Below are 26722 nucleotides of genomic sequence, written 5' to 3'. Positions count from 1 at the left end.
CACTTTCACGCTTGGGCACTTTCACGTCCATACGAGCGAATCTAGTCAGCGAGCGAGTGGCAGTGGCGAAACCACACGATTTCAGTCAGTCGTTACAGCGCTTGCAAGCAGTCAAGAGTTTGTATCGCAGAGCTGGTGGCGGTGACGAACCCATAACGTAAATAGCCAATCAGCGTTCTTAACCAACGTCCACCAGTGGGTAACTGAACAGTGAGCCACCAATACGGAGGGCGTATGCATGGTCTAATTAGTTTTAACTATGCAAATATGACGATTAGCAGATTTGTTACCAACCACTCATGGTCATGTCATCATATTATCATCACCAGTAAAAGCACTCATAACTTGAATGAGTATTACTCAAAAAAAAATTGCTACTGTGTAACGTGTGCTATCGCGAGTGCGTGAGTGGTATATATCTCAAGTGACTCTATCACATTATTGGCAAACTTAGCTCAGGCTCTTGACTACTGACACTACTATCATCATAAGCTCTTCAATTCAATGGCAGTACTTAAGTGCTTCAATGGTTTTACACTTAAGTCTTATTAGTTTACAGTAGCAACCCGACGGTCATTTATGTCAGCGGCTTCACCAGATCAACACATGTATCTCTACTAACTCGTCTGCACGTGAAACTGGACTTGTGAATTTGCAACTTCCAGGCAATTTTTTGATTTTGCAGTCAACAAGAAATAATTTCTGGTTCTTGTTTCGATATTCCATTTGGATTTCTACGGAGAGAGGCAGGATACTATAACTTTTTTTTGGAGACGTTAGTGTGAACAAAGACTGTCATCATGTCGGCTGTAGACGTTTATCCGCAGCCTTCTCATCCTCCTCCATCTACACAACAGCCAAGTAAATCAAGTTGTTTCAGCATAGAATCTTTAGTATCTAAAGACAATAACCATAACTCGAACAATCATCACAATCATCATCATCATCATCAGAATTCTTATCCAGCAATTATTACCTCATCTGCATCTGCAGCATCATCACCAATTTCAACTCCAGCAAGTTCACCGGTGGAGCATCATCCGCAGCAAGATTCTTCCCCTCTTTCACCGCTGCCTATGAACAGAATAGTTAAACCTGTACCTACAGACTCTAGTCCGTTCATCGGTTCATTACATGGACTTAATGCAAAAACATTATATTCTCCTGAACCGACATATCCCGAACATCATGCGGCAGTAGCAGCCGCCGCTCATGGACTTGCTATGCCTCAACCACTGGGTCCTTTCGCGGCCCATCATGCGGCACTCACAGCAACACATGGCCATCAAGCGGCGATGGCCGCAGGACTCTTTGGGCCACCTCCTCCAAGGAGAGAGCCATTTGGACTTTATCCATGGTTTTTAGCAAGAAATAGGTTGCTTGGGCACAGGGGGTTTCCTGGTGAGTAGAAAGTTGCTCGTTGTATCATAAAATATCGTTACTCTTGAAGTGTAGTGTGTTGTATATAAATTCAGTTCAAATGGGTTTGTATATCGTTGGTTATGAATGCTCATGGATAAACTATCTGAAGTTCTTTGATGATTTAACCACATCATGGAATTTCGCATATTTTACTCATGTGATGCATGAAACAAATTATATTGTGAAATACATTCTCACGATCTCATTAATTGTACTGAATTTTCACCGCAATGATGTCCATTCATAACCAATAAGTATACACCATGTAAGCTGGTCAATAGATATATCTTGCCTCTGGTGTATTTGATATATAGGCTTTTATATATTATCAATAAAATTCATATCAGTATATATTGTATATCCGGTATATAATAACCTATAAACATTATGAGAAGCAGCAATAATACTATTAATAGATATCATGATAGGGGATTGCTGTGATATGTTTATATGTGAAATCATGTGAACTCAGGTAGCTCAAGATTGCATAGTTGATAGATTCCAAGGTGGAAATGGACAGCTATTGAGCGAGATAAATCAAGCATACCTCCATGATGCCTCAAAAGGTGGGAGAATTACTATAGCAACAACAAGGACATAAGAATATACTGAAAGTTTGGAAATTTATGTCCCGTTTTTTAAGAAACAACGTAAACAACGTAATGTTGTTATAAAAATGCAAAATATGCCCCCCCCCCTATACATATTCATAAGGACACTACAATCACCAATATAGCATGATTAGTAAAAACTAATGTCAGGAAATATATCAGACTATATCACTGATTGTTTAATTTTATAATTATATATTTTAATGATATATATGCTATAAACATTAATGATAATGGTATAACTCATAAATTATATATGATTTCGAGTTAGTCAATTACGAAGGAAGTGATTAAAAAAGTACAATTTAAGCAACGATTTAGTCCTTATACACATGGAAAACAACCGCATGATATTGTCTGTATTGAAGTGAGAGATTTATAAGGGGAGAAAGAGAGGGTGAGGGGGAACGAGTTAGACAAAGTAATGCTTTCTAATTGTGTAGAACAAATCTTTAGGGTAATTTGAAAGATTTTAAATTGACATACAACAAATGATTGATAGCATCCAAATTGTGCAGGCAATAAACCTATCTCCGCTTCAATCAGCAAATCTTTACATTATACAAAACTTTAAGTTAAACAGAAAGTAACAATTTAATTCAAATTTCTTAAATTTAAAGGCACCCCATCATCGTTTACTGTCAAAAACTTCAAAAGAAAGTTCTATATGAGAGCGCATTTACGGTATTTAATTCTATTGGAATGAATGCAGGCAAAACCCACATTGTAAGACGATGGATTTGTGTGTGACTGTGGTACCTTCAGGCAATTCAAACCAAGATAAGCTTTATCCTTCTACCGACAACACACAAAATCAGGCTAGAACCTACCCCGTGGCATAACTCCAGCGAAACCGGCATTGAATTGAACTTGTACTTAGCACTAAATCTCTTGTCAATAAACTATATTATTAACAATTGTAACAATTCCAGTAATGAATGATCTAATGAATGCAAGTAGCAGTTTTAGGAACCACTTAAAATATACAGGGGACCTAACATGGTGTATAGGAGCAATTATTTTTGAGATCATAGTTTTCTATTCATGAACCTGCCATTATTGAAAATTGCCTGTAAACCACATTGAACTGATGTGGTATTAACCAAAAAGTTTCAAAGTGACGTTCATAGCCTATATTGTTATCCTATAACTTATTATGTATTCATAACGATTTGTGTTTAAGCTGATTCAACTTATCATATGTAGGCCTACTTATCGTCTTTACATTCAAAGTTTCATTGATAATTTCCCACTTTATTAATAATGCATCCCTATTTTGTTAAGGAAGCTTTGACGAGAATGATACCATAATATGATCGATTTTTTCATATCCGTATAGTGGCAAAGTTTGGATGGAAAATGACATTCCTTTCAGTTGAATAGTCAAATTAGAAGTGTAATGTGGGTTTGAGACGATAAATTTGTATGATTGTAAGCTCGAAACAATGCTAAATAATTGTGATAAGCACAATCTATATGTCAGTATGGCTTAAGCATGAAGGTTAATATTTTAGGTCCCATGGACATGACCGAGCTTCACCTCCACATGTTCACAGAAATTGCCATTTCCCATTATGGCTATGTTAAAATAGACATATATACCCACGTTTCAATTGCTATACCGATAACTAACACCTTTGTAAACAGTATTAATATAATTTACAAATTAAACATGTCCAATTAAAATATAGCTAAAATAGTAGCGCGATTAAGCAACTGTTAAATATTGCGCTTATCCTGACCGCCGTTAGATGCCACCATCAGCATGATCAGCGGCTTGCTTGAAGACCTTTACACCGCTAGTGTCGGCGAGTGTATCTTCAATAAGGGTGTTAATATGGCGATTATATCATCTTTACTAACTCGTTGATTTTGTTTATTACTTCCGAACTGTTGGCAAAGACACCGCCAATCCCACTATCTTATATCTTGTTATTCTGATTAAGCAATTAGCAAGGACAAACAAATTAACAATTAGATTAAAACACTACAGAACTGGTTTGCCGATATTGGAGGGACCGACAGTTGAGAAACGTTATGGTGGGCTTACAAACTTTTTATCTGTTTTTTTAATATAACCAAACCTAAAATAGGAATTTCAGTTTCATTGGTCTAAACTTCGAAAGAAAACACTGCATAATTTAGAATATATGTTAATCAAATTTGATATGGATCACAATTAATGCAGATTTGAATCAACCAAATACATGTCAAGACTTTTTTTGCGTCAGTAATGTTCTTCTAATTTCATTATGACTAATAGTTCACTTAATCCCATGAACTAATTAATTATCACTGCGATCAATTCATTACACCTTTCGTTGAAAATGATACCAATACATGTTGCATCTTGACATGCAGATAAACGCCTCAAATTAGTTAATAACCCATGGTTATTAATTAGGTTCTATAGGTACTAAGTGACAATTCTTGCACAAAGATAAGAGCAAATATTTCCTGTTTGATCTCACCTATAAACTAGAATTAATCCATATCTTGAATTAAAGAAAACACATTTTTTGTAGCCATTCTTTACACCAGCAATACAGTCACCTACCTGGACAACCGATTCTTTAGAAATGCTTAGTCGCGCTAAAAGTCGATCGATACATGTTAAAATCAGCACAATTCAGAGATACACCTTTTTGCTATGAAATTAATTTTCTCGGTCAAATATAAAGCAATTTTTTTTTCTTCAGTAATGTCAGTTAAAAACTTGGTGCTTGGATATGCATTTTTTTTTAAAAATCCTGGTGTTAAAATTAAGCATCAAATTGTATCTTTTAGTGTGATATTTTTGATTTTTATAGGCCTTGAGTTCGCCTGCGAGCTTTTTACGGAATTGATTTTTAGCGTCTCAAACTAATATAGTTTGCTAAAGAAAGATATTTCCCACCTCTGTAAAGCACATCGTGTGGGTCTATATATTATAGTTTTGTCAGAATTTCCGTTTTTATTTTACCCTTTTTCCCTTCAGGCTCTGAAAATGTCAAATTCGGTGCTTTTATCTCGTGCGCAACCAGCAGAAATAGTCGATATTTTCATTGTTGTCATCCAGGGCAATTTTCCATTGAAAAGCAAAGATCATGAAGATTGCCCGACTAGCGATTTGGTAGCCCAAATCCCCAATTGGGTTTTCTGGTAAATGAGGTGAATTTTAAAAATTTGCTCCCGTGATAGCCTGCAATTTCAATTTATATGGATTCCATGATTATGAAAACCATTTTGTCTGTCTGTGTGTTTGTTTACCTAGGTTAGTCCGTATTAAGAGACGCACGCTTGAGGTTCATGAAAATCCACGGTCCAAACCTAGAAAAATTAGCGTATTATTATAGGGGATTTTAATCTTCTGTCCCTCCTATCTCCATGTGAATTTTGTATGACCTACCCACCGCCCCCCCCCATCGCGGGTTGCCATTTTCATTACACCCTTCAGACTTGTATTCGGGTTTCTGTAGAGATTCATCAGTGTTCGGGTTTGTTTTTAATTTGACATGTAGGCCTATATATAGGCCTAACCATATTTGTCATAATTAAGCGCTATACCTAAATGTATAGCTATGCTATATATTATTATGTAATATCATGTACATGTAGGCCTATAGGCATGATAGGGTGGGGTGGGTGCAGGGGTGTGTGAGGTGGGTAGTGGGGGTGTATGTAGGGAAACTTTGGTGTGGTAATCAACACACTTTAACCATGACTTTCAATGCAAGGCTTATTGTTGCCACAAATGTTTTTTTTCCTTAAGGTTATTTAATAAGTTTTATAAACTTCCATGTTTAACCTGGTATTGTTTTGGCTGCTTCATTAGGGCCTATGACTTTCGGTGGGTTTCCAAAAGCAGTTTCAAACAAACACAAACAAAAGGCACCATACCCAGTCACCTTCATGACAATTGAAACACTACGTCAAGTATTAACATCCAAGTTATTCTGTTTTTAGGCAAGCAATTTTAAATAATTGCTTGAACAGGTTTTTGTTTAAAAACAAAAACCTGTTTAAGTTAACAATGAAAATGAATGGTTCTTATAAGGCACAATCTCTGATGAGGGACTCAAAGCGCGTAAAGCACGAAATTTATAAACAAACATAAAAACAATCAATTTATAAAGATGTTTAAAAACAAAAACCTGTTTAAGTTAACAATGATAATGAACGGTTCTTATAAGCCACAATCTCTGATGGTTCTTATAAGGACAATCTATTTCTGGCGTTTAAATAACGAAAGTCTGGGGCGTTACGCCGGGGCGTTACGAAGGTTATTTCTTTGGAAGTGTGTTCCAAACAGTTTGCTTGATCATAAAACATACAGCGTAATATAATGTTTTGTAAAAGAAAGTTTTGTTTAAAATATTGCCCAATTGCATGTAAGCCTTCGGGCAAAGTTGTTTTGAGGAGAAGCAAATTTCAATACATTGGTCCGAATCACTCACGTGATGATGAAATATCCTCATCGTGCTATAAACATGATCAGTATAGGAGCGCTATTAGGCCTGGGAATTTCGTTGCTATATTGAAGTTCTGGCAACACTGTATCATGCCGGTATTCCTATAAACCCAGGGATATCGATCCACAATGCTAGTATTATTAGCCGTATATTTCACGCGTTGATTTTGAAAAAAATTTCAGCCGGTGAAAAAATGGTGAAATCAAAACGTAAATTATGACAAAACTATGATATATCGCTCACGGTGATGTGCGTTAGAAAGTTGGGAAAAATCCTTCATTAGCGAACTATATTACTTTGAAAAGCTAAAAGGTTGATCCAAGAAAAGGCTCGCGGGCAGAGTTTAAGCCTATCAAATTCGAAAATCTTACACGAAATGACTGAATTTCACGCCTAAGTTTAACACTAGGATTTGAAAAAAAATAAGTATCAAGCACTACAATTTGACCTGACATTTACTGAAAAAATAAAAATGATTGCATTTCATTTGGCCGAGAAAATTAATTTTACATTGAAAAGGTGTAACTCAAAATTTAGCTCGTTTCAACACCAAATTCGATCGTTTGTATTGCCACATTAAATGACTGAGTGAGCCTTGCTAAACAAAAGAATCTGTTGTCCAGGTTGCTAACTGAATACCAATTACCACATTTGTTGCAAACCTTGCAGAAGTTAGTCGGGAATTTGACTAATAATGAGGGCGCTATTGCATTGCACTGGTCTTTTCAACATGCTCAAGTGTTTGAGTTTGGCTTACTTGAGCAAATTGTAACATGCGTAAGGATCAAGCATTTTACTCATGCTATGAATGTCTTGTCCGCCACAATCAAATTACCCAATTAACACCCTCACCCCCCCCACATTTACCCTCACACAAAACAAGAAATAAAAACAAACAAACTACCACACCCGACATAATAACAACCAATTGAACACAAAATTAAGCAACCAAACACTAACAAACAAACAAACACCCGACAGACAAACAAACAAACACAAATCAAACCAAAAACAAAACCCACCTGTAAGACTGCACATGATTCTACGATTTTTATCAAACAACCTGCAAACATTAAACATTATACTGGTATCTTTAATGCACATTTCACTTAGTCGCTAGCCCTAACTGCCTAAGGAACCTCTATACACAAAGACATTCTTGAAAGGTAGTCCCATATTTTCATAAACGTCTTCAAAGGCAGTTTCAAAAAATGTATGGCATTATACAACGAAATTACAGCCCGTGAAATGATCTGCAGTATACGGGGGTTTTGGATGGAATTAGCGTGGCTAGATGACACTGTTTTGCCTTAATAAAATCAAATTGAGTTGATAAAGCGCAGCTGTTCCCGCTGATTTACGCACAAATTGTTGAGCACAAGCCTTTTAGGAGACAAAACGATGAAATTTCCGTCAGATCACAGGCAGTTTTTATGGATTTTTCCGTGTAAGTCCTGCGGCTAATCAAACTTGCTATCCATCGCCTCACAAATTAACGCCTAAGTGACCGAACTGCACCTTTATTTTTGTCTTATGTTTAAGAAAATAATAACTAAATTTATTATATTGATGAAAGGAAATGAGTATAAACTAGCTTCATTTATCTCACTTATAATGTCTTTGATATTTAAAAAAGGGGGAAACTTCAACTCAATCTGTTGCGTTATAAGGAGACATTAGTCGTCAACAAATTCATCCTCCCATCCTTCTTCTTCTCCTCCACTTTCTCCTTCTCCTCTTTCTACTCCTCATCCTCCTTCTCATCATCTTCATTATCATCATCATCATCAAATTTGTTTTACATGGAGCTCCAGATTCTGGAAAACCGACATTACTGGCATGCCTTGCGCCATGCACACTGCGATAAACAATCATGGTCATTTTTTTACCCGAATAATTTGTTGACCCATGCATAGTTTAATAAAAACTGCAATTAGACAACATAATAATCAAAGTCCCTTTGCCTTTTTTTGTCAGGTGCAGATCTTCCCAATGGCGGTTTCTTTCTTCAACACCCATTCAGAAAACCCAAGAGAATCCGAACTGCATTTTCACCGTCCCAACTCCTCAGGTTAGAACAAGCGTTTGAGAAGAATCACTATGTTGTCGGAGCAGAGAGAAAACAGTTAGCTGCCAGTTTAAACCTCACAGAAACACAAGTAAGTTGACTTCCTTATATCCATATATACTCGTAAACTGTGTTTTACAACATTATTTTGTTTGTCTGTTTGTTTGTTTGTTAAGTTGTTTGTTTGGGATGGGTGTTTGTTAGTTTGTTTGTTTGCGTGATATGATATTTATTTTTACATTAATTTTCAGCAGTTAATTATTACTAAAACCATTTTGACAATTTGAAATCCGGACATTCTTAAGAAACATATAAAAAGGCTAATTTTTCAATTAAGTTGAACTCTCATCTCATGTTGTCTTCTTTGCGATACAATAATTATGTCCATGTCACACATGTCCATGTCATATTAACATGATTAATATCATATATACATGTAAAATGTTTTAGTGCATGGGTACCCACCGAGGTGACATTTTCCAACATTATTAATTTGTCGTTACCACACGTCAACATTTCATTATCATAAAATGACAATCGATTTTTATCATTCGAACTGCCGAAATATCACAAAAGTATGACGAAACCCAATATTGTATTATTTTGTTGTAATTACACGGGCCAATCAATCTTTCAAGTGACAATAAATCCCCGGGATTGTTGTGGTAATGACATACATTATTTAATGTGCCACTGTCATTTTCTGCTTTGTTAAATTGCAAAGAATAACTGCACTGTTAATAGTATATAGAAGTGATAAAACCAAATTATAACTAAAATCCGTAGGCTCAGCCGACACCTGCATACTAAATGCATCTGTATTGCAGTTACGCACCGCTTCTTAACCTCTTCCCCACCATAAATTGCGATATTTTATTCATTTCATCCCTCTTTATTGACAATAAAAATATTTAAATCTGAGTAACTAGTAATGGCTTTTAATGCGATGGCAGGCTTAAACATGCCCATACTAAATTGGTTTGAAATATGAACTTATCTGATTAACAATTACACCAATTTGGTAATTAATGCTTAAGTTGAACATAAGTATATAATAACGCACTGATCACCGATGTTTTGAGAGAGAGAAAAAAATTGTCAGTGAAGGAATTTGCATTAATTTCTATTCTATCAGAGTGCTAAACTGATCATTTTTCATTATTGCTTTAATCAATAAATACCGCGTTAGCCTAATTTCTGCTTGCCTGAAGACACAATCATGATTATGTTGCTATAAGTTTACTATACCTATAACAGCTTGGGTTATTATTAGTTTCTTAATGACGGTTGCTAAAAGGTGTAATATCGCAACAATGATAAGCGCAGCATAATAACCTTATAGCGGTAATATATTGCTATGTTACGTATTTAACTTCAAATGTGATATGAAAATTAGATATACCAATAGAAATATCCGGAATTTGATCGTCAAGTTTATGATAATGATTTGTAATTTTAATGTTATTACTTAATGCTTTTCTTCGACAATCAATTTGTTGCGGACTTGAGTTGCCAATCTGTGCAACCTTTTATTTAGTCAACATGAATATTTTATTCTGTTTGGTTATTTTAGCATTTTGACCTGTAATGTTATAACAGTCAAACACTATAGAAACATCATCACATACGCGTCATTGAAAAACAAATAACGGAGGAATGAATGATCTCAAAATGTTTATTCGTCAAAAGCCATAAACATTTCATCAAAACGATAAAGACCAACATTATACGAGTATCACATACTCTGAAAGTAAAATATATGGTAATTTCTTCTTTGATTGGTCACTCATCACCACGGTCTTTCAGATTGAATCTCAATCTTTTACTTGAGATATGTGACTACTTTAAATCGGGAGAGGAAAATAAAAAAATTAATTAGTGATAAATTAACAATGGCAATGACGAAATGGATCACAGAGCAAAGATCAATTAATGCAATTGTCCATGGATAAGCATGTTAAAACAAGTCTTAGACTTATTTATTAATTTTCCACATGTGGTCAAATCAAAGTTTGTTGAAAATATGATAATATTATAATGATATTATTAAAAACAATTGACAAAATGACCATTTGGCATTGAAGCGTTTCTTAGTTAGTTACTGTCTGTGAGATGCAGGTGTGATGATGTTTCATTTAGACTTTATGGTGCGTGATGATGTAATATTATTCATAATATCAAACAACTATCAGTTAATCAATCTATCAAGCAAATTATTGTAGTTGCAAGAACTCTACCCTTAAACACGTGCAATTTGAGGAAAATTACTCAGCTATTAATATAATGGTTATTAACATTTGTATATAAAAATCACGAAATTGTATATTAAAATTTGTCATGTCATTTGCAGTCAAATATTTATTCACATTTTCGTTAATTAATTTGAGTTGATCACGATCATGTTTTTTTTAAAGATATTGCTTTCGTCGTTAAATTATTTCAAAATTAAGCTGAAAGCTAAATTGAATTTACTGATGTTCACGTTTTAAAAATTGAACTAACGCAAAAGTAGTCATTGAAAAAAGACAAATATCACAGTGAGCATGGCGAGTGACAATTCTTTTGAATATAATAACACTTAGAGGGTATTTTGATCGTAACTGCTGTAAAATAACACTCATTTACCTGAAAAAGCCTTGCAGAATATCCTCTTGTTTTCATGCACTTGTCATGCTAAACAGGAAATGTGATATACACGAGAATGCATTAGCTATCAAAATTACCAAGTTTAAGCCCAAATATTCTTCCCACCATCAATTCCGATGTCGCTGAATAGCGCAACAATACATAACGTTAAGTGAAAATTGTATTATGCGGAGATGAGCGTAAATGTTCACATCAGCATCAGCTCTGCTAATTGCTGCGTCTTCTCTAATAAACACCTTGATCTAAGCAAGCTAAGTGTTGTTTTGTATTTACTAAGTGGTGCACGCTTTAAGAATTGACAAGTTTTGTATAGGTACAATATAACGACGGCGTTGACCTTATGAAGAAGACTGCGTGTATATTGGTTTATCAATTAAACGCAATCACTGCCTGCCCTATTTTGGTTTGTAGAATTTAGCAAGATAATTTGATATTTTCATGTAAAAATGTGGCTTTTTGTGTTAATAGCATCTTATCCATCTGCCCATGAAGGTAGACATTTAATTGTCTACCTCCGTGGTCTGTCCAAATCTTAAGCGAAATTGAGTTTGTGTTCCTCCTTCATTAGTGCAATGAAATCACAATGAAATGCCATCTCTAATGATCATCATCATCATCAATAACAAAAGAACTTGTACTCTTTTGTCGACTTAAAGGTAAAGTCGACAAAAGCCAACAAAAAACAAGCCAATAAAAAAATAGAGAATTAATCTTATCTTTGATTGAAAGCATCAATAAATAAGTGTAATAATGTCTCACAAAATGAAGACAAAGACTCCTGAAGACCAATAGAATCTTGTGTTACCATGACAATTGACATTCAGATCAAAGGTAATGAAACAAATGAGCAAATAATGGAATCATTAGTTCAATTAGGAGGAATCAATTAGACAAATGTATTAATATTTAAGTAAGAAGAATCGAATAAATTAGACATACTAAATGAATATTTAAGTAAGGGAGTAAATAAATAAATATAATTGGTATATGAAGAGCACTACCAAATGTAAAAGCTATAATAAGCGAAACCAACCGTAGACTGTAATTGCAAAACAATGAAAAAAATATAAGCATTATAAGCCCAAAAGAAGGCTACAGTCATTCAGAGTTCAATTTTTCACATAAAGAAAAATATATTGTTTTATCACAGGGACTATTTACATCAATGGTTTCAAAATTCAAATAAATAAATAAAATGTCAGCTCTTAAGTGTCGATTTTTATTGCTTTTTTTTAATGCATTTAGTTACTTTGTTTTTGTTAAAGCACATTAAGTCAGATTTATAAGTCATAGAATCCACAACATGCTCTATCAGCGGCACAGTTCTTAAACCCCAATACATTTGTACATTCATTGAATGACCTTTGAAGATTTGGGTACAAAAACTCATACTCTGCAACTTTAGGTCAAATTAGTGTTGTTACCTCATTTTGTTCATTGCAATTTTTGTCGCCCAGTTCTGAAACAAAGTTTCTGCAAATGTTGATCTACTTTAGTCGTAATTTATTTCAGCATTATAGCATAAGCCTGTATACTTTAAGAAAAAGGGATAGTCCAAACTTACAAGAAACTTAATATGCGCTATCAGAAACAGAGTGACAGGACTGTAAGAAACATTGGTGTATGTTTCTTTAATGTTATAACTATTAAAGATAATCGTTGTTTGATTAAGATGAATTGCCATGATATCTTTCCCAACAAACTATACATCTATATGAATCAGTGTACTTTATAGGAGGTTTCAGTTTTATCTAGGTTCAGATAAGGTCGATATAGGGTTGGGTCGGACCGTTTATGTTACTAATAGCAAAGAACTTAAATAAAAGATCAGTGCTTTATCTTTGAGGTGTTATTGATCATTATTAAGTCTTCTTTCTATGATTTCATATTTGTTGACGATGTTGACATTATCGTATATCAGGTTACCCCACAGCGTGTATGAATAATATGTTTTGATGATGTTGATTTATTCCATACTCGAGCGGAGGTTATCAATATCATGCATATCCTCATTGCTCTAGATATATATTGCACATGTCTCTTGCGAGCGTGAAACAACATGCACAACAAGAATTTGACGGCATTGCTAACGGTATTTCACTACGCCTGCCACGCCTGCGGAGCACGGTGTAAAATAAAACCTGGGAGAACTTGATAAGATAACTGATATATCACTGGTTAACTCAGTTAAATGACTTCGTGCTAACTGCGTGCATCAGGGTAACTTAGGGTCGCTTGCGCGTTTCTGCATTAAATTGCTACTGTTATGTCTCATCGTCAACTTTGATATATATGTCAGGTCGACTTGTTAATATATAGGTTAGTGCTATTTATGTGACTGATGCCCTCTGGTGGAAAACCAGATAACTCAGGTTAGTCAAGAACTGTTCATTTAGTTATTAACATAAAATTACGTACCTGTACTTATCAAAAATTTGAGTTAAAGGATAAAGAAAGAAACACAGACATTCACTAAGTTTTGTGATAGAACTACATTGTGACAATTTAGACCTCCTTGAATACGAGTAAAGACAAAATAAGGCAGATCAGGTGGATTTTACCAATTCTGCTCGAAAAACATCCTTTGTTGATGAGAAAATACAAAAGAAAGAAGAAAAACAATAGGAACGTCCTTTGTCTTAGATGCACATTCCGCCTTTCAAACTTTCAACGAATGAGAATCGTGCAGTGAAATCAGAGGCAAAGGTCACACATCGTAAAATAACATAATAGATGCAGACTGTGCAGTATTGAACTTTGACACTGGGTATGGCTTTTTTGTTACCGGGACATGCAGCAGGTTCCATCCAGTGAGTCAATATTTTGGGTCCAAGAAATAACAAACAAAAAAGGTGACATTTTGTAAGTGTTACAATTTCCGAACAATATGAAAAGACCGCAGGCTTTTTTCCTTCTCCACAACACAGCTGCAGTAATCCGATTTTTGTGGACTTAAGTCGTAAACAGTTTCAAATATATGAACAAAACACCAGTATTTATGTTTTATACAATATCAAATGATTTCTATAGTTATCCAGTATGCTCCAACACTTTTCTTAATTTCATCTCCTCTGCTCGGTAGGCGGTGGTCTCCGGTTTGTCACACGTGCCGTATTTGGTTGAAAATCTGCGAAGTTTAATTGTGCTCAAATAAGCCGCCCAATGAGTCTATTTTCTCGCAATTTGCGCCTTAATTGTGCATAATATTCCCCTATTGTTCCTAACGTTCAACAGCTGCTATATTTGATTAGATTATACACCTTTTTATTTGCACAAAGTTAACTGAAGTAAAAATGATACTGTTGCGATATAACCGAATTCAATAAAGTTGAAATAATAGGTTCTAAAAGAGCTTTACTCATACAAAAGTTTTAACTTGAATTATTACTTGTGATTAAATGTAATTGAATAACAATTGCTTTAAACATCGGATTACGCGTGTCATTTTGAATGATTATTGTACGAAACACCGGTATAAGAACAATAACAAACAAGCTCATTTACATATCACATAGCTTAACTAAGTGTGCGTACTGCCCAATAAGTTGCTATCTTCAGTAGATAGCAAAGTAAAGAGAAATGAGTGGGCGGGTGTCAAGCTTGCTATCTTCAGTAGATAGCAGATGTGAATTACCTGCATTACATGAGGTTAACGTTATTATTGACAACAAGTTGTGAAAACTACACCATGTCTCTCCTGGTTCTTGTATTATTATTTTGAAAATTCACATCCAAGATGCAAAAATAACTTTCTTTAACAATAATAAACAACTCTATACGCGTAAGTAAAAGTTGACACCCTGCTGCATCGCGATATCCCTAGGTAAACCCAATTGAGCTTCTAAAGCTAATAATATAGTAACCGCATCTTTTGTAATGTTTTTGTCAGTCTGAACATCATTGTGGTTGATTTAAATGGATTATTACCAGCTATTTGGTCAAATTCAAACGAAGTTTTCTTACTACATTCACTCAATTTCCCACGCCACAGACTTCCTTTGGCCTTGTACTTGACCTTAATAACCACATTCTATTATTACTATTACTACTATATCCAAATAAATATGTTGATTCTACCAAGGTGTGAAGACAAGAAACAAGAAACTGATGCTATTTTTCTGAAACAAATAAAACATTTCCGACTGTCTGTTGATAACCCAGACGATTTTGTGTTAGCCATGTTAGCGTACTGTACAGGTGAAAGCAGCGCCCCGTTGCGCTACATTCGGTGGGAACGAATCCTTACTAATGCCTAATTTGAAAGGCCATTTCATACCCCGCTAAACCCGACTGAACCATTTCAACTACGGCTGGTAAATCGGAGTAAAAGGCAAACCAAAATATTGCTGTTTTTGTCTGCCTTGTTTCGAACTAGCCAAGTTTAAAATTGTGAGCTAAACCAGAAGTGACAGAAAGTTTTGTTTTCGTTATTTGTTGGTGCTCTGAACCGCGTGGTAATTTATCTGTGTTAAAAAGCAAGCATGAATTGGAAAATGAAGACTCCTCCGCCCAGTAGCATACGATTGAATAAACACCAAAACATTGAAGCCCATCACGACATGTAAATATTAGTCTCAATGAAGAGCCGTCATTGAGTAATAATCTTGTGAAAATCTCAGCGCAAAAGTTTATCATGAGTTGTCTTTCGCGTCATCTCTTTTGCAACAATTAAGGTGTATATAATGACTACACAATAAAGTTTGAGCTCGGTAAGCTAACAAAAACAGACCTAGCAATGAAATTATTAACTTAACATTTAAAGAGACGGCGTGTACATTTAAAGATATATTGTAAACATTAATGATACATTTCGAATTCATATTAGAATCCGATCAAATACTAAATGAGCATCACAAGACACAGCAATGCGACAATTAAGCCAAGGCAAAGACTATTCATAGCTCAAATGAGCATTTAAATTAATTGGCCTTGCAAATAATGAGCTGCAATTGTTTTTCAAACCAAATAGTTAGATTAATTAAAGATTTTTTTATAACTTTACTAATAACCACAATAGTGCAGATTGCCACTATATATATATTAGCCTCGTCCCACGCATAAAATTGCAGCGCACATTAACCATGCGTGCAAACAACCACTTGAAAGTCTTTACTGTTAATTTGTTGCTTCGTTAAGGGAAATTAACAAACAAATAATACTGTTTTGGTGGTCTTGCTTCATGGTTTATACTTCCCTTCCTGTTGCCACTCATTATCTTATTGTTTTCCTTATTTACTCTATTTTATTTCTTGATATGTGTGATTAGTTGCGTGATTGGATGAGCGAGTTGACCCGATGACATAGCTATATGGCTATCCCATGCACACTCCTGCAGGTGTTTTTGTTTTTGCCATCCGGACATCGTCGGGTTATGCACATATGATTATAAACAATTAAAAAGGGACAAATTTAACGATGATAATTAAGCAATCAAACAAAATAAATAGGAAAATATACAAACAAAATGTTTATTGGACTTACTACTTACAAAGTTTATGGTATAAAGAAGTTACTTTTCATTGTTTACAAATGCTTTTTTTTTCTTTACAAGAAAAATCAATAAAGTTTTGACTTCTGAAAAGCACTGACATTTACGCACAACGATTTGATATGCGAATCTATTGAATAAATCAAATACTTGATCAAAATTTAACAAAATAAGGATGAACTCTAAAATCTTATAATTCTTAAGAACATAAGAGATTTTGTTGTGACAAGCTGCTTTGGTTTCTGGGGGATATAAGATCACGCCAAGCCTATCATCTCGTAACTAGTTACATTAGCGTTGTGAAAAATGTCCAGATTAATGTAGTTAAATATCTATATCATAACGAAGCATTACTTCAGCTTTAGCAAACATTATTTCCGTTTACACATTCAACACAATTATCGAAATAGGAAATGAAGATTATACAATCAATTGGAAAAATCATTAAATCATATTGCGTATAAGCCAACACACAATAATATACATTTTGGTTTAAATCATTTTGAATGATTGAATGATTAGCCAATATATGAAAGTGCATCATAATACAAAATAAAAGTAATAGACGCTAAGTCCGATATTCAAGCATCCGGTCTTACCACATTTTCTTTCATTTTTTTGTCTTTAACATAATAAGCTGCAACTTTAAAGTCGATTAGATTTTGTCATATATTCATTTCTTCATAAAGTAAATCTAATAATCTTTTGGTATTAATTTTGCGATTTACTGTCAGTCTATAGTAGTTGAGAAAGTTTAGTCGGAGGTTTATGACATGTCAGCCAACGATTTTGATGAAATGTCGTCTGCTCAGTGGCAATTCTATCTGAGTGATGACCATAACTAGTCAAGATTTTTGAATGCCAATTGTGCATCTTTATTGACTCTATATACTCATTGTTTTCTCTTATTTCAATTCGCGAATATATAGATTACAGTTGTGAGTCCAAAACACTTGGATTTGGCGATAGTATTTACCAAAATTCGTTTTCGAATCCGACTTACTCGGATCAAGATTCTGATATTGGCACGGTTGCCATAGCACCACCTTGCCAGGTGCTTAGCGCAATTAGATGGAATATTATCCAGTGTCGTCTGCGAGATGTAGACCAAAAACTCGCTTGATGATAAAAATGGCGCGAAAAATGATTCATATCATCCAATGGTGTTTTCTATCTTGAAAACTATATTAGAAAATATATTGTAGCGAAACATTTGACGGTATTAGGATAATGAAATAAATGAAGGTTTTGACACTTGATTGATGATCTCATGATGTTCTCTGACTCATGATTTATTGAAGTTAACTGTATGTTAACTCAAGTTAGTTAACTTATACTATAGCCTTGATGTTAAAATATGCAATAGACCTTATCACAGTTTGAAAATATATATTGAGAGATGGTCGGTAAAACACGCTATAATTATTGTCACGGCTATCTATGATGATAATAGTTTTGTTTTTATTTTATATCCTTTTCTAATTGTTTTGATTATTGATTTTGACCTTTTTTACATTAATAGCACAATAAATATAATAATTTGTTCAATATGAATAATTAATCAATTTCTTCCGTTTTTGTCTGTGTCTGTCAATGCGTTGTTGTTTATTCGTTTTTGTTTATGTGTTGATGCTCGAACTTACATTTTCTTCCAGTTCAAGCGACTGCTTTCTACCGTAGATAGCACATGTTGATATCTCATTGGCTAAAGATAAATTGCGCAATAAACTTTATTTGAAGTTTATTTTTTTTACATAAATTATGTCGATTTCCTTTGTGGCGTATTTGTATTTAATCAATAGCATAATGCATTCTACTTTTACACAACTACGATATATCTCAATTGGTACGATTTAGCTATAATTGCTATCTACCGTAGATAGCATAAATTAGTGCGCCACCAAATCCCCTCTAAACTTGTTTAATTGCTGCAATTGATTGATATAATTACATTTTATCTGTCAATTGATTAGTAGCATTACTAAGCATTCATGTTAAATTCATGATGATAGTAAAGTGCCTATTAACACACGAGATAAGGGGTGTTTTAGACGAGCTAACCGTTCTGTCAAACACATCACCATCACACATTTCGCATTGTCAAAGTGATGAATTTGTTGAGTGTCGATCTCCTTTTAGATTACGTATACAATCACACCCGTGTCGACCCCCATAAATGGCTTCAGATGTGCGGCAACTTGAACTGACTATAACTGCAGCGATAAAACCACTTCACATTGAGAGTAAACAGTTATAAGTAATTCAAATGCCCTATCATGTTGCCTACTAAAGTGAAAGAAGTTGAATGCATCATTCTATACGAGGTTCATTGACTGATGCTGCTGATGCAGCAGCGCTGGCAATGATGGCGTTCAATTGAGCGCAATTACGGTGGGAGTAAAAGTCTCGCGGCCGTGTAATATCTACCTTAAGTAGCTTGCTTTCCACTATTTTGTTGATTTCCTGTCTCTTTTGGTAATTCTACTTTTCAATGTGCATAAAGATAGTGAATGGAGCTTGCAAGTGGCATGGATCCATCCTAAAAGTATCTTAAGAGGGTGTTAAAGATGTTGAAGTTGAGCGAATGATTGGCGGGGCCAGTGTCTATGTCCATACACCTGCCGCCCTAGCACTTTGCCGAGACCCAGGCTTAATCGATGCTACGATATTTGAGCATTCCAGGCCTTATATCATTCAGTTAGTTAAAAGACTGGAGAGATATATATGAGCCAAGCATGCCAAGTCCTGCCCTATAATCGCCTCAAGCTATTGATGAAAAACTGCCTCTAATTTGTCGATTCACTCCATGTCATTTTATAGCTTTAAAGAATTAAATAAAAAAATATAGAAACACTTTATTAAATGTGGGTTTCTTTTCTCTTTGTATCTTTTTTTTTTATCATAGGTGAAAGTCTGGTTTCAAAATAGAAGAACAAAGTACAAGAGGATAAGAGCAGAAGAAGAAGGCGAGCAAGAACCCAAGAAGAAAGGATCTCACCACGTCAACAGATGGAGAGCTGAAACACAACAAATTCTTGACGAAGAAGCTATTTCGTGTTCGTGATATCCACGATGAAGAACTCAAAGACTCTAAGAGAAAAAATTAATCCAAAAACATAAAATGATGTTAATTTTGGTTTCATACTACACCCTCTGGTGTAATCTTATAAGGCACTGTTTTCTAAGTGCTGGTTCTTCTGTGAGGTAATTTGGTAAGAGACGTGTAATGCAGGCAAAGTTTAAACAGCTTATTCAACTCAAGTTGGCGGCTAGCACTTTACCATCGTGATGATCCATACTTAACGCAAGACAGCCTCTTGTCTAATATGATACGTATACACCATCCCCTTACCTAGATTCATCTAATGCCCGCAGCTAGTAAACTACAGTATATTATTCATACACCTGTATGCATTGAGTCTACCACTCGACCCGACCATCGATATAGTCAGTGGGTTTTATATGCCTTTATAACACCTTACATACGGACTAAGCTTATCAAAATACTCCCAACAAAAATCACATTTGATTTAAATATGAGAAAAATGTTTACGTCAATTTAATTTTAAAAATATAGATTCGACGCAAAAGTATTCAAAGACTACACGAACCTTAAATGTGAGGTTATATGTTAGCACGGATTCAAATATCTTTAAGGGTGTCATTTTATGCGCATTGATTTGTGCAAGGGAGATTAGGTTGAGCTTTTTGCACGCCGTTAATTAAGACTTTCCAATGGCATTTTGGTGATAGTGACATCGAACCCATGCCTTAAGAGGTCTTTGGCATGTAAACGCAAGCACAAACGATCGCAACTTCGTATTGCGGCACGAAAGAGTCATTTGGGCTGCTGAAAACTTATCAAAAACCGACCTATATCTGGTATAATGATCAGTTCCATGGCCCTACATTCCAAGTATTCTCTGCAGCTATTGGTTTTACTAAATATGCTTAAGAATGCCGGCTAAGATGGTATTATTATACACAAGTTTTGTTATAGAACGAGGTCAAAGTTAGCTCTTTCAGTTCAAAAGAATCAGACTAACCCTAAAGACCACAAAATGTTGCTGAGCTTTCAATAAAACCATTTTTAAGACCACCAGCAACTTTGGAATTAATCTGAAAAAAGCAACAATTACTGAATGCTTAATGTGAAACATTTTTGTCCTTTTTCGTTTACAATATGCAACTGCACAATGGTAGTTGAAAATAGCATTCATTATGGCAGAATATATGAGGCCATTAACGTGGGCAAATATATCCATAATGCATGTAATACAATTATTTTCTCTTTGTTAAACTGTCGATTCAAAATCGATCAAAAAGTGCAAATTTGGTTTAATTACAATAAGAAATTTCAGTCTACAACCATTATGCATTTTCTTTCCATGTATGGGTAGTTGAAATCACTGTTATTAATTATCATTAAACAGAATAATACATCGGGACAAATAGTTGCTATACAAATCTGGGCTATATTTGATTTTTGTTACAAATCACTAGTGCACAGGTGTTTGGTTGTAAAGAAGCTAAGCTATCAGTTGATTAATGCACGAAATACGTAATCAAAACAGTGATCTAATGTGTTACTGACAAATGCGAACATTTTAAGATTCAGATCTTGACAAATGCGAAACTGCATAATTGAAAAAGTCTGTTAGAGTTAACATACTAATAGGTTGTATTTGAAATTCCAAAGAGTATGGTTTATGTAAAATGCAACAGCACATAAAATGGTTTAGCACAATATTTAGTGTTAATGGATTAGGCATGCCGGGAATAGAAACAAGGAAAGTTTTAGATTGGTACATTGTACTTCGTATATAGGGTAAAAATACGTTTAATTTATACAGTTGAGTATGGAAAGAGTATTCATTATGTAAGAAACTGACTTTCTATCATTTTTGGGTAATTATATTTTTGTCTGTTTCCTCTCACTTTTTGTTCAACGTATTGCCATTTGACGGTCACGGTGCTAGATTTTTAACAACATTGAGGCAAATAACTTGTCACTTTTTCACAATACGTAAAAGATTGGGGTTATGACCTATAGGAATTAGTTAAAATTGCACTTGTGATGAATTGTATTGACTGGCTATAGAGGGTGATCCAAGCAGAGTGATTGATTGTCGAGTATCGCATAAAGTTGATGCCAATAGGGTCTAACAATACATTTAGGGGAAATAGTTACATTGGATAAGTTACCATACATTAAACATACTTTACTTTAGTGATGATTTGTGACAGCCCTTATTGAAGACCGAATTAAAAAGACTAGTTTGCGTCTGACGTCAGTGCAAAGGCGCGACGTGATTGGTCGCTGACCTGCGCAGTACGGCATTTTTGGTCTGGTTGACAGAACGTCATACGCAAACTGGTGTTTTTCGGTCTTCAGTTATAGGTCAATAAAGATAGAAATATGCAAGGGCATTTGCTACCACCTATATACCACTAAGAAATATCTGTATAATGTAACAACGCTCTAAAAAGGAAGTACAACAATTATCGAATTGTTTAATTACCTTGTAATATGTAATAATTATATATTTTACATTTACATTTCCGATATGATTAAGTTACAATATTTTATCGAAAGATTTGCTGATAAACAAATTAAAAAAATATTCTTTTGGATTTCATGCTAGACTGAGTACTAATTAACATCGCACAATAATTTCAATAAGAAAATATTGCACTTGGCCTGACACTGAATGATGGTGTTCAGTGCAAGAAGTCACCAAGTTCATTCGTTTTTCAAAGCACCCTATAGCAAAACTGTCAGGCCATTTAGACATTTTGAACTATACACGTGTAGTAGAAGAAGAAAAGAACTCAATTTCAATTTGCTCCTAAATACAATCATTTAGATCCCAATACGTCATGCGCTGATAACTATGTATTAATCGTGAAGCTTAATCACGGACATGTCAACGCCATCACTCGCGCGTTTTTGTTGTGTGCTGAAATTCATTTTACAAAACGTGTATGGTATAGAAGGAAAATTAACCAATACTTTGAATAATTATGATTTGAAAACACCATCATAAAGATTCATTGTACAAGCAATATTGTTTGTTAGAGATGGTACTAGTTAACTCTCTGTGTGGTTAACAGTACGCATGAATAGTGATAATGACAGCCTAAGGCCACCTTTATGGATATGGACTACCAAAATGAATTAAAGCTAGAGAATAAAAGCGAATATCTGTAGGTATTTTTTAAGATGAAAATATGTAATGAATCCTTGCAAGATTGAAAAAACAATTAGCGTTAAGTATTATCTATAACTAGGTCAGGTTACAAGCAGTAAATATGGTCAAATCTTTTGATTACAAGCCTTGAATTATGACTATTTCAATTAAGCTTATTAAATGCAACAAATAGATACTCCTTAGTTAAATTTTGGTTATATGGGTTAGGTACTTGACCGATTTAACAGTCCGCAAAACTTTTCAGATAGTAGATATATATATGTCTATTATATACGCATATGGACAAACAGCTAAAACTGCAACTACGGCATTTCATGTCTCTGATTAATATTATCAACGTTTGTATGAATTTCAAAAATTGGACCTCTATTCATCGTTTTTTGATACGTCATTAATGACGTAATATATTGTATATGAAGATATTTATTATACACACATAAATGTTATGTGATCTTGTTAAATAATAATCATGGTAAATAATTGTGTGATTATTTGGACACAATTATTATAGACGCAGGTCGGACACGGACAAATGTATTAGGCACGCACAACCATTGATGTATTTCGATGGTTAATTTCCTTTAAGGGTTTGCATCATATTTGGTACCTTTGTAGTGTGTATATCTATGTATACCCCTTGTCGCAAAAATGATGCAAACCCTTAAATTTCAATTTCTTATATGTGAACAAAAATCGTTTTGTTAAATTTTAACATGAAACGTCGTTACTGTTATTACATACACAATGTGAATTATGTAAATATATGTTGTACAAATTTTTATGTTAATGTTTATATTGTACATCAATGACATTGGGTAACACTCGTTACATTGTATGTGATAATACTGTACTGTGAATGGATGGAGACAATCTCTATGTCATTAATAAACTAAACCAACTACAAAGAAGATCAAATGTCTTATTGTTTATATTTTTAAGTGTCATTTATTCATTATAAAAAAATCTAAATGTAAAGAGTGAAAATCTAGAGGTTAAATACCACCAATTCTCTATTACACATTTTTTCAACGGAGAAATAGGTTATTTCGAGCACGATTTTCACATACAGGTGACTCTTACATCGAAAAAATCAATTAACAGTAGTAGGTTGAATCCAAAAATGACCAGAATTTCAACGTGTACGATAACCTGAGACTTTCTTGTTTTCAACAACAAGTGTGAAAACCACATTTACAGAGCGCCCTCTTTTTTGGGACAAAGAGGTGCGCATCAATAGGGTGGGAAAATCGGATGAATTTGGGAGAACTTTTCATCAAAACTTTCAAATAATGACAGAAAACATATCATTTCTGCAGGATACTCTGAAATTTGCTATATTTTTGACCATATAAGCAAGTATTTCCAGTGACTTAAGGCCCTTTTTCAGATGGCTTACAAGAAAATAGTCCTTAATTTTCAAGCACTGCCCAGCTCTAATCAGGGGTATATGACCTTGATATCTTAAATTAAGCGGGGCTCTTATTTGGATCATATTAACATCAAGAACAGTTGAATGAATACACTTTTGATTCAATATTACTTTTATAAAAGGCTGTCCTTAACTCAAAAACGTTATCATTTTCAATCCTTTAATACTTTTCAAAGAAAGTCCTTCTTGCGAGTGAGCTATAATTTTGTTGTATTTGTATTGTTTCTTATCATTAATTGGGTTTTCTAAAAATGTATACCTATATGATATAGAAATAAAGGCTGTTAACCCTGAATTTTCAGTGGCAGATGTCTGGTTTATGTTTTAGGGTCAAATTTTGGACAACAGGCAGTTTTGGTGAAAGTTAACGGCACTTGTCAAATCCTAGCTAATACATGAAGAGTTTTTCAAAACCGTATTTTGCATTAAAACGAATTTAATAGTTCAAGTCCAATTAAAACAGCACTTACTCTGGACGTTTTTTCTCAATACTGATGTTGTTGTGACTATTTTCTGTTTACAACACGTTGTTGCTCAGCAACACAGTTGCTAGTTGGTTTCTTCTTCAAAAGGTCGTCAAACATGTGAATTAGTTTGTATTGTCCCTCGTCTCTATTCATGGTGGTGTCTTGCTGCCTGATCCACCCTTTCACTGCTTATTTGATCCATCGTGTGTATTTATCTGCCTCGTTGCTAGTAATATCTTATCCATGTCCCAGTCAATGATGTGGTCTTTTTCAAGAACATGGTCTGTGATGGCCGTTTTATTGATTGCTAATTGAGAAGCTTTTCTGTTCGCTCTTCAAGCCGTTTGCCGAATTTTCTCCCCGTCTCATCGACATAAGTCTTGTTACAATTCTTGCATGGGGTGGAATAAATAACCTCTGTGGTGTTGAGCGGATCCCTTTTATCTTTAGGGTGCATGAGCATGTTTCTTAGGGTGCAATGAGGTTTCACTGCAACGGATATATTGTAACTCTTAAGTGTTCTAAGGATACGTTCTGATACTCCCTCTACATATATAAGGGATAACGACAAGGCCCTTTTTACTTGGTGGCTTCATCTTTCTTTGTCTTCTTCTGCTTTGGGGTATCCATCTCCTGTTTGACTTTTTCAATACTCCAAGAAGGATAGTCGCAGTTTCTTGATGGTGGCTTATTCCTCTTCCTTGTCTTGATCTTCTGTTATGATCTGTCCATGAGCGTACGAATAACGCCCAATTTCTAGTGTATGGTGAGAATGAAATTAAGGTACTGGTCGGTGTAGGTGGCATTACGATACACCACTGAGTAACTTGATTGTGCCATCTTCGCGCCGAACTATCAGAGTGTCTAAGAACGGTATTATTTCCATCTTTTTCCTGCTCGTAAGTAAATTTGATGGAGTTGGTATCCTCAATTGTATTAAGATGTTCTGTGAGCGGTGGTACTGCGTCCTTGTTAACAACCCCAAGAATGTCGTCGACGTAACGCTTCCACATCTTGGGTTTACACGCGAGGGGGGCTGTAGCTATAGCAGACTCTTCCAAGAATTCCATATAATTATTAGCCGCTAGCGGAGAGACAGGCCTGCCCATTGCCGCACCAAATCGCTGCCTGTAAATCCTGTCTCTGAAGGTGAAGTAACCCAGCAAACACAAAAACGTTTTAAAAACGTTTTAAATAAGTTATATTTTGGCTTTTGGTTGAGGTAAAAACGTTTTAATAACATTAAAATGTCGGGTTATATAAAGGTCATGGTAACGTTTAAAACGTTTTGTATATGAAAACACACTACAACAATATTTTTTAATGTTTTCAAAAAATGTTATTGTAAACTATTTTTGCAAACATTTTTGCCAAATATTGTGTCAATACTTAAATAACATTATGTTAAAATATTTGAACCCAACAAACACAGAAATGTTCTTAAAATGTTTTTTTCAAAACCTTCTAATAACATTTAAATGTCGGGTTATATAAAGGTCATGAAAACGTTTTTAAAACGTTATTGAAAATATTTTGGGCAAACATTTTTCTCAAAATATTTTTTCAACCCCAAAATAACATTCTGTTTAGAATGTTTTGTATCAAGTTTTCAAGAATGTTATTGGAATGTTATTAAAACGTTTTTATACCCTTTATATAACCCGACATTTAAACGTTTTCTGTAAAACATTTTGTTTGCTGAGCAGTAGATTATCAAAAAATGTTTTTTAAGGTTATGAAAACGCCGACATTTAAACGTTTTCTGACGACCTTTTATAACCTTTTGCGAATGACGTCGAAAACGTTTGCTGGGAAGTGGTGGATAAAATAAAGTCCAGTAATTCAACCACATCGTCTACTACATGTTCTTCAGTCGTGAAGAACATGCTTAGTAACGTATTTTGCACTGTTTTACTATGTGCTACACA

General features: G+C 34.5%; 1 protein-coding gene across 2 annotated transcripts; it reads left to right on the top strand.

The window, feature by feature from the left end:
- The first annotated feature begins 53 nt into the window (after positions 1–53).
- Positions 54–23807, top strand: LOC140148644 (homeobox protein EMX1-like). Of its 2 annotated transcripts, none has more exons than XM_072170673.1 (3): positions 54–1401; positions 8468–8643; positions 19592–23807. In XM_072170673.1, the coding sequence occupies exons 1-3, from the start codon at positions 801–803 to the stop codon at positions 19748–19750; spliced, it is 936 nt and encodes a 311-aa protein (XP_072026774.1). In that variant the 5' UTR covers positions 54–800; the 3' UTR covers positions 19751–23807. The 2 variants fall into 2 exon arrangements, with proteins under 2 accessions (XP_072026774.1, XP_072026773.1); XM_072170672.1 differs by having other exon boundaries at positions 58–1401; positions 8462–8643.
- The last annotated feature ends 2915 nt before the right edge of the window (positions 23808–26722 follow it).

Source organism: Amphiura filiformis, chromosome 3, assembly GCF_039555335.1.
Source record: "Amphiura filiformis chromosome 3, Afil_fr2py, whole genome shotgun sequence".
NCBI lineage: Eukaryota > Metazoa > Echinodermata > Ophiuroidea > Amphilepidida > Amphiuridae > Amphiura > Amphiura filiformis.
Note: the sequence above shows the minus strand (reverse complement) of the source record. Positions and strands in the feature narration are given on the sequence as shown.

Bases quoted from the DNA above. Each gene is read 5' to 3' on its own strand.
- LOC140148644 (XM_072170672.1), top strand. From the start codon at position 801: ATGTCGGCTGTAGACGTTTATCCGCAGCCTTCTCATCCTCCTCCATCT. The intron at 1,402-8,461 runs GTGAGTAGAAAG...TTTTTTTGTCAG, and splicing joins TGGGCACAGGGGGTTTCCTG to GTGCAGATCTTCCCAATGGC. The intron at 8,644-19,591 runs GTAAGTTGACTT...TTTTTATCATAG, and splicing joins TAAACCTCACAGAAACACAA to GTGAAAGTCTGGTTTCAAAA.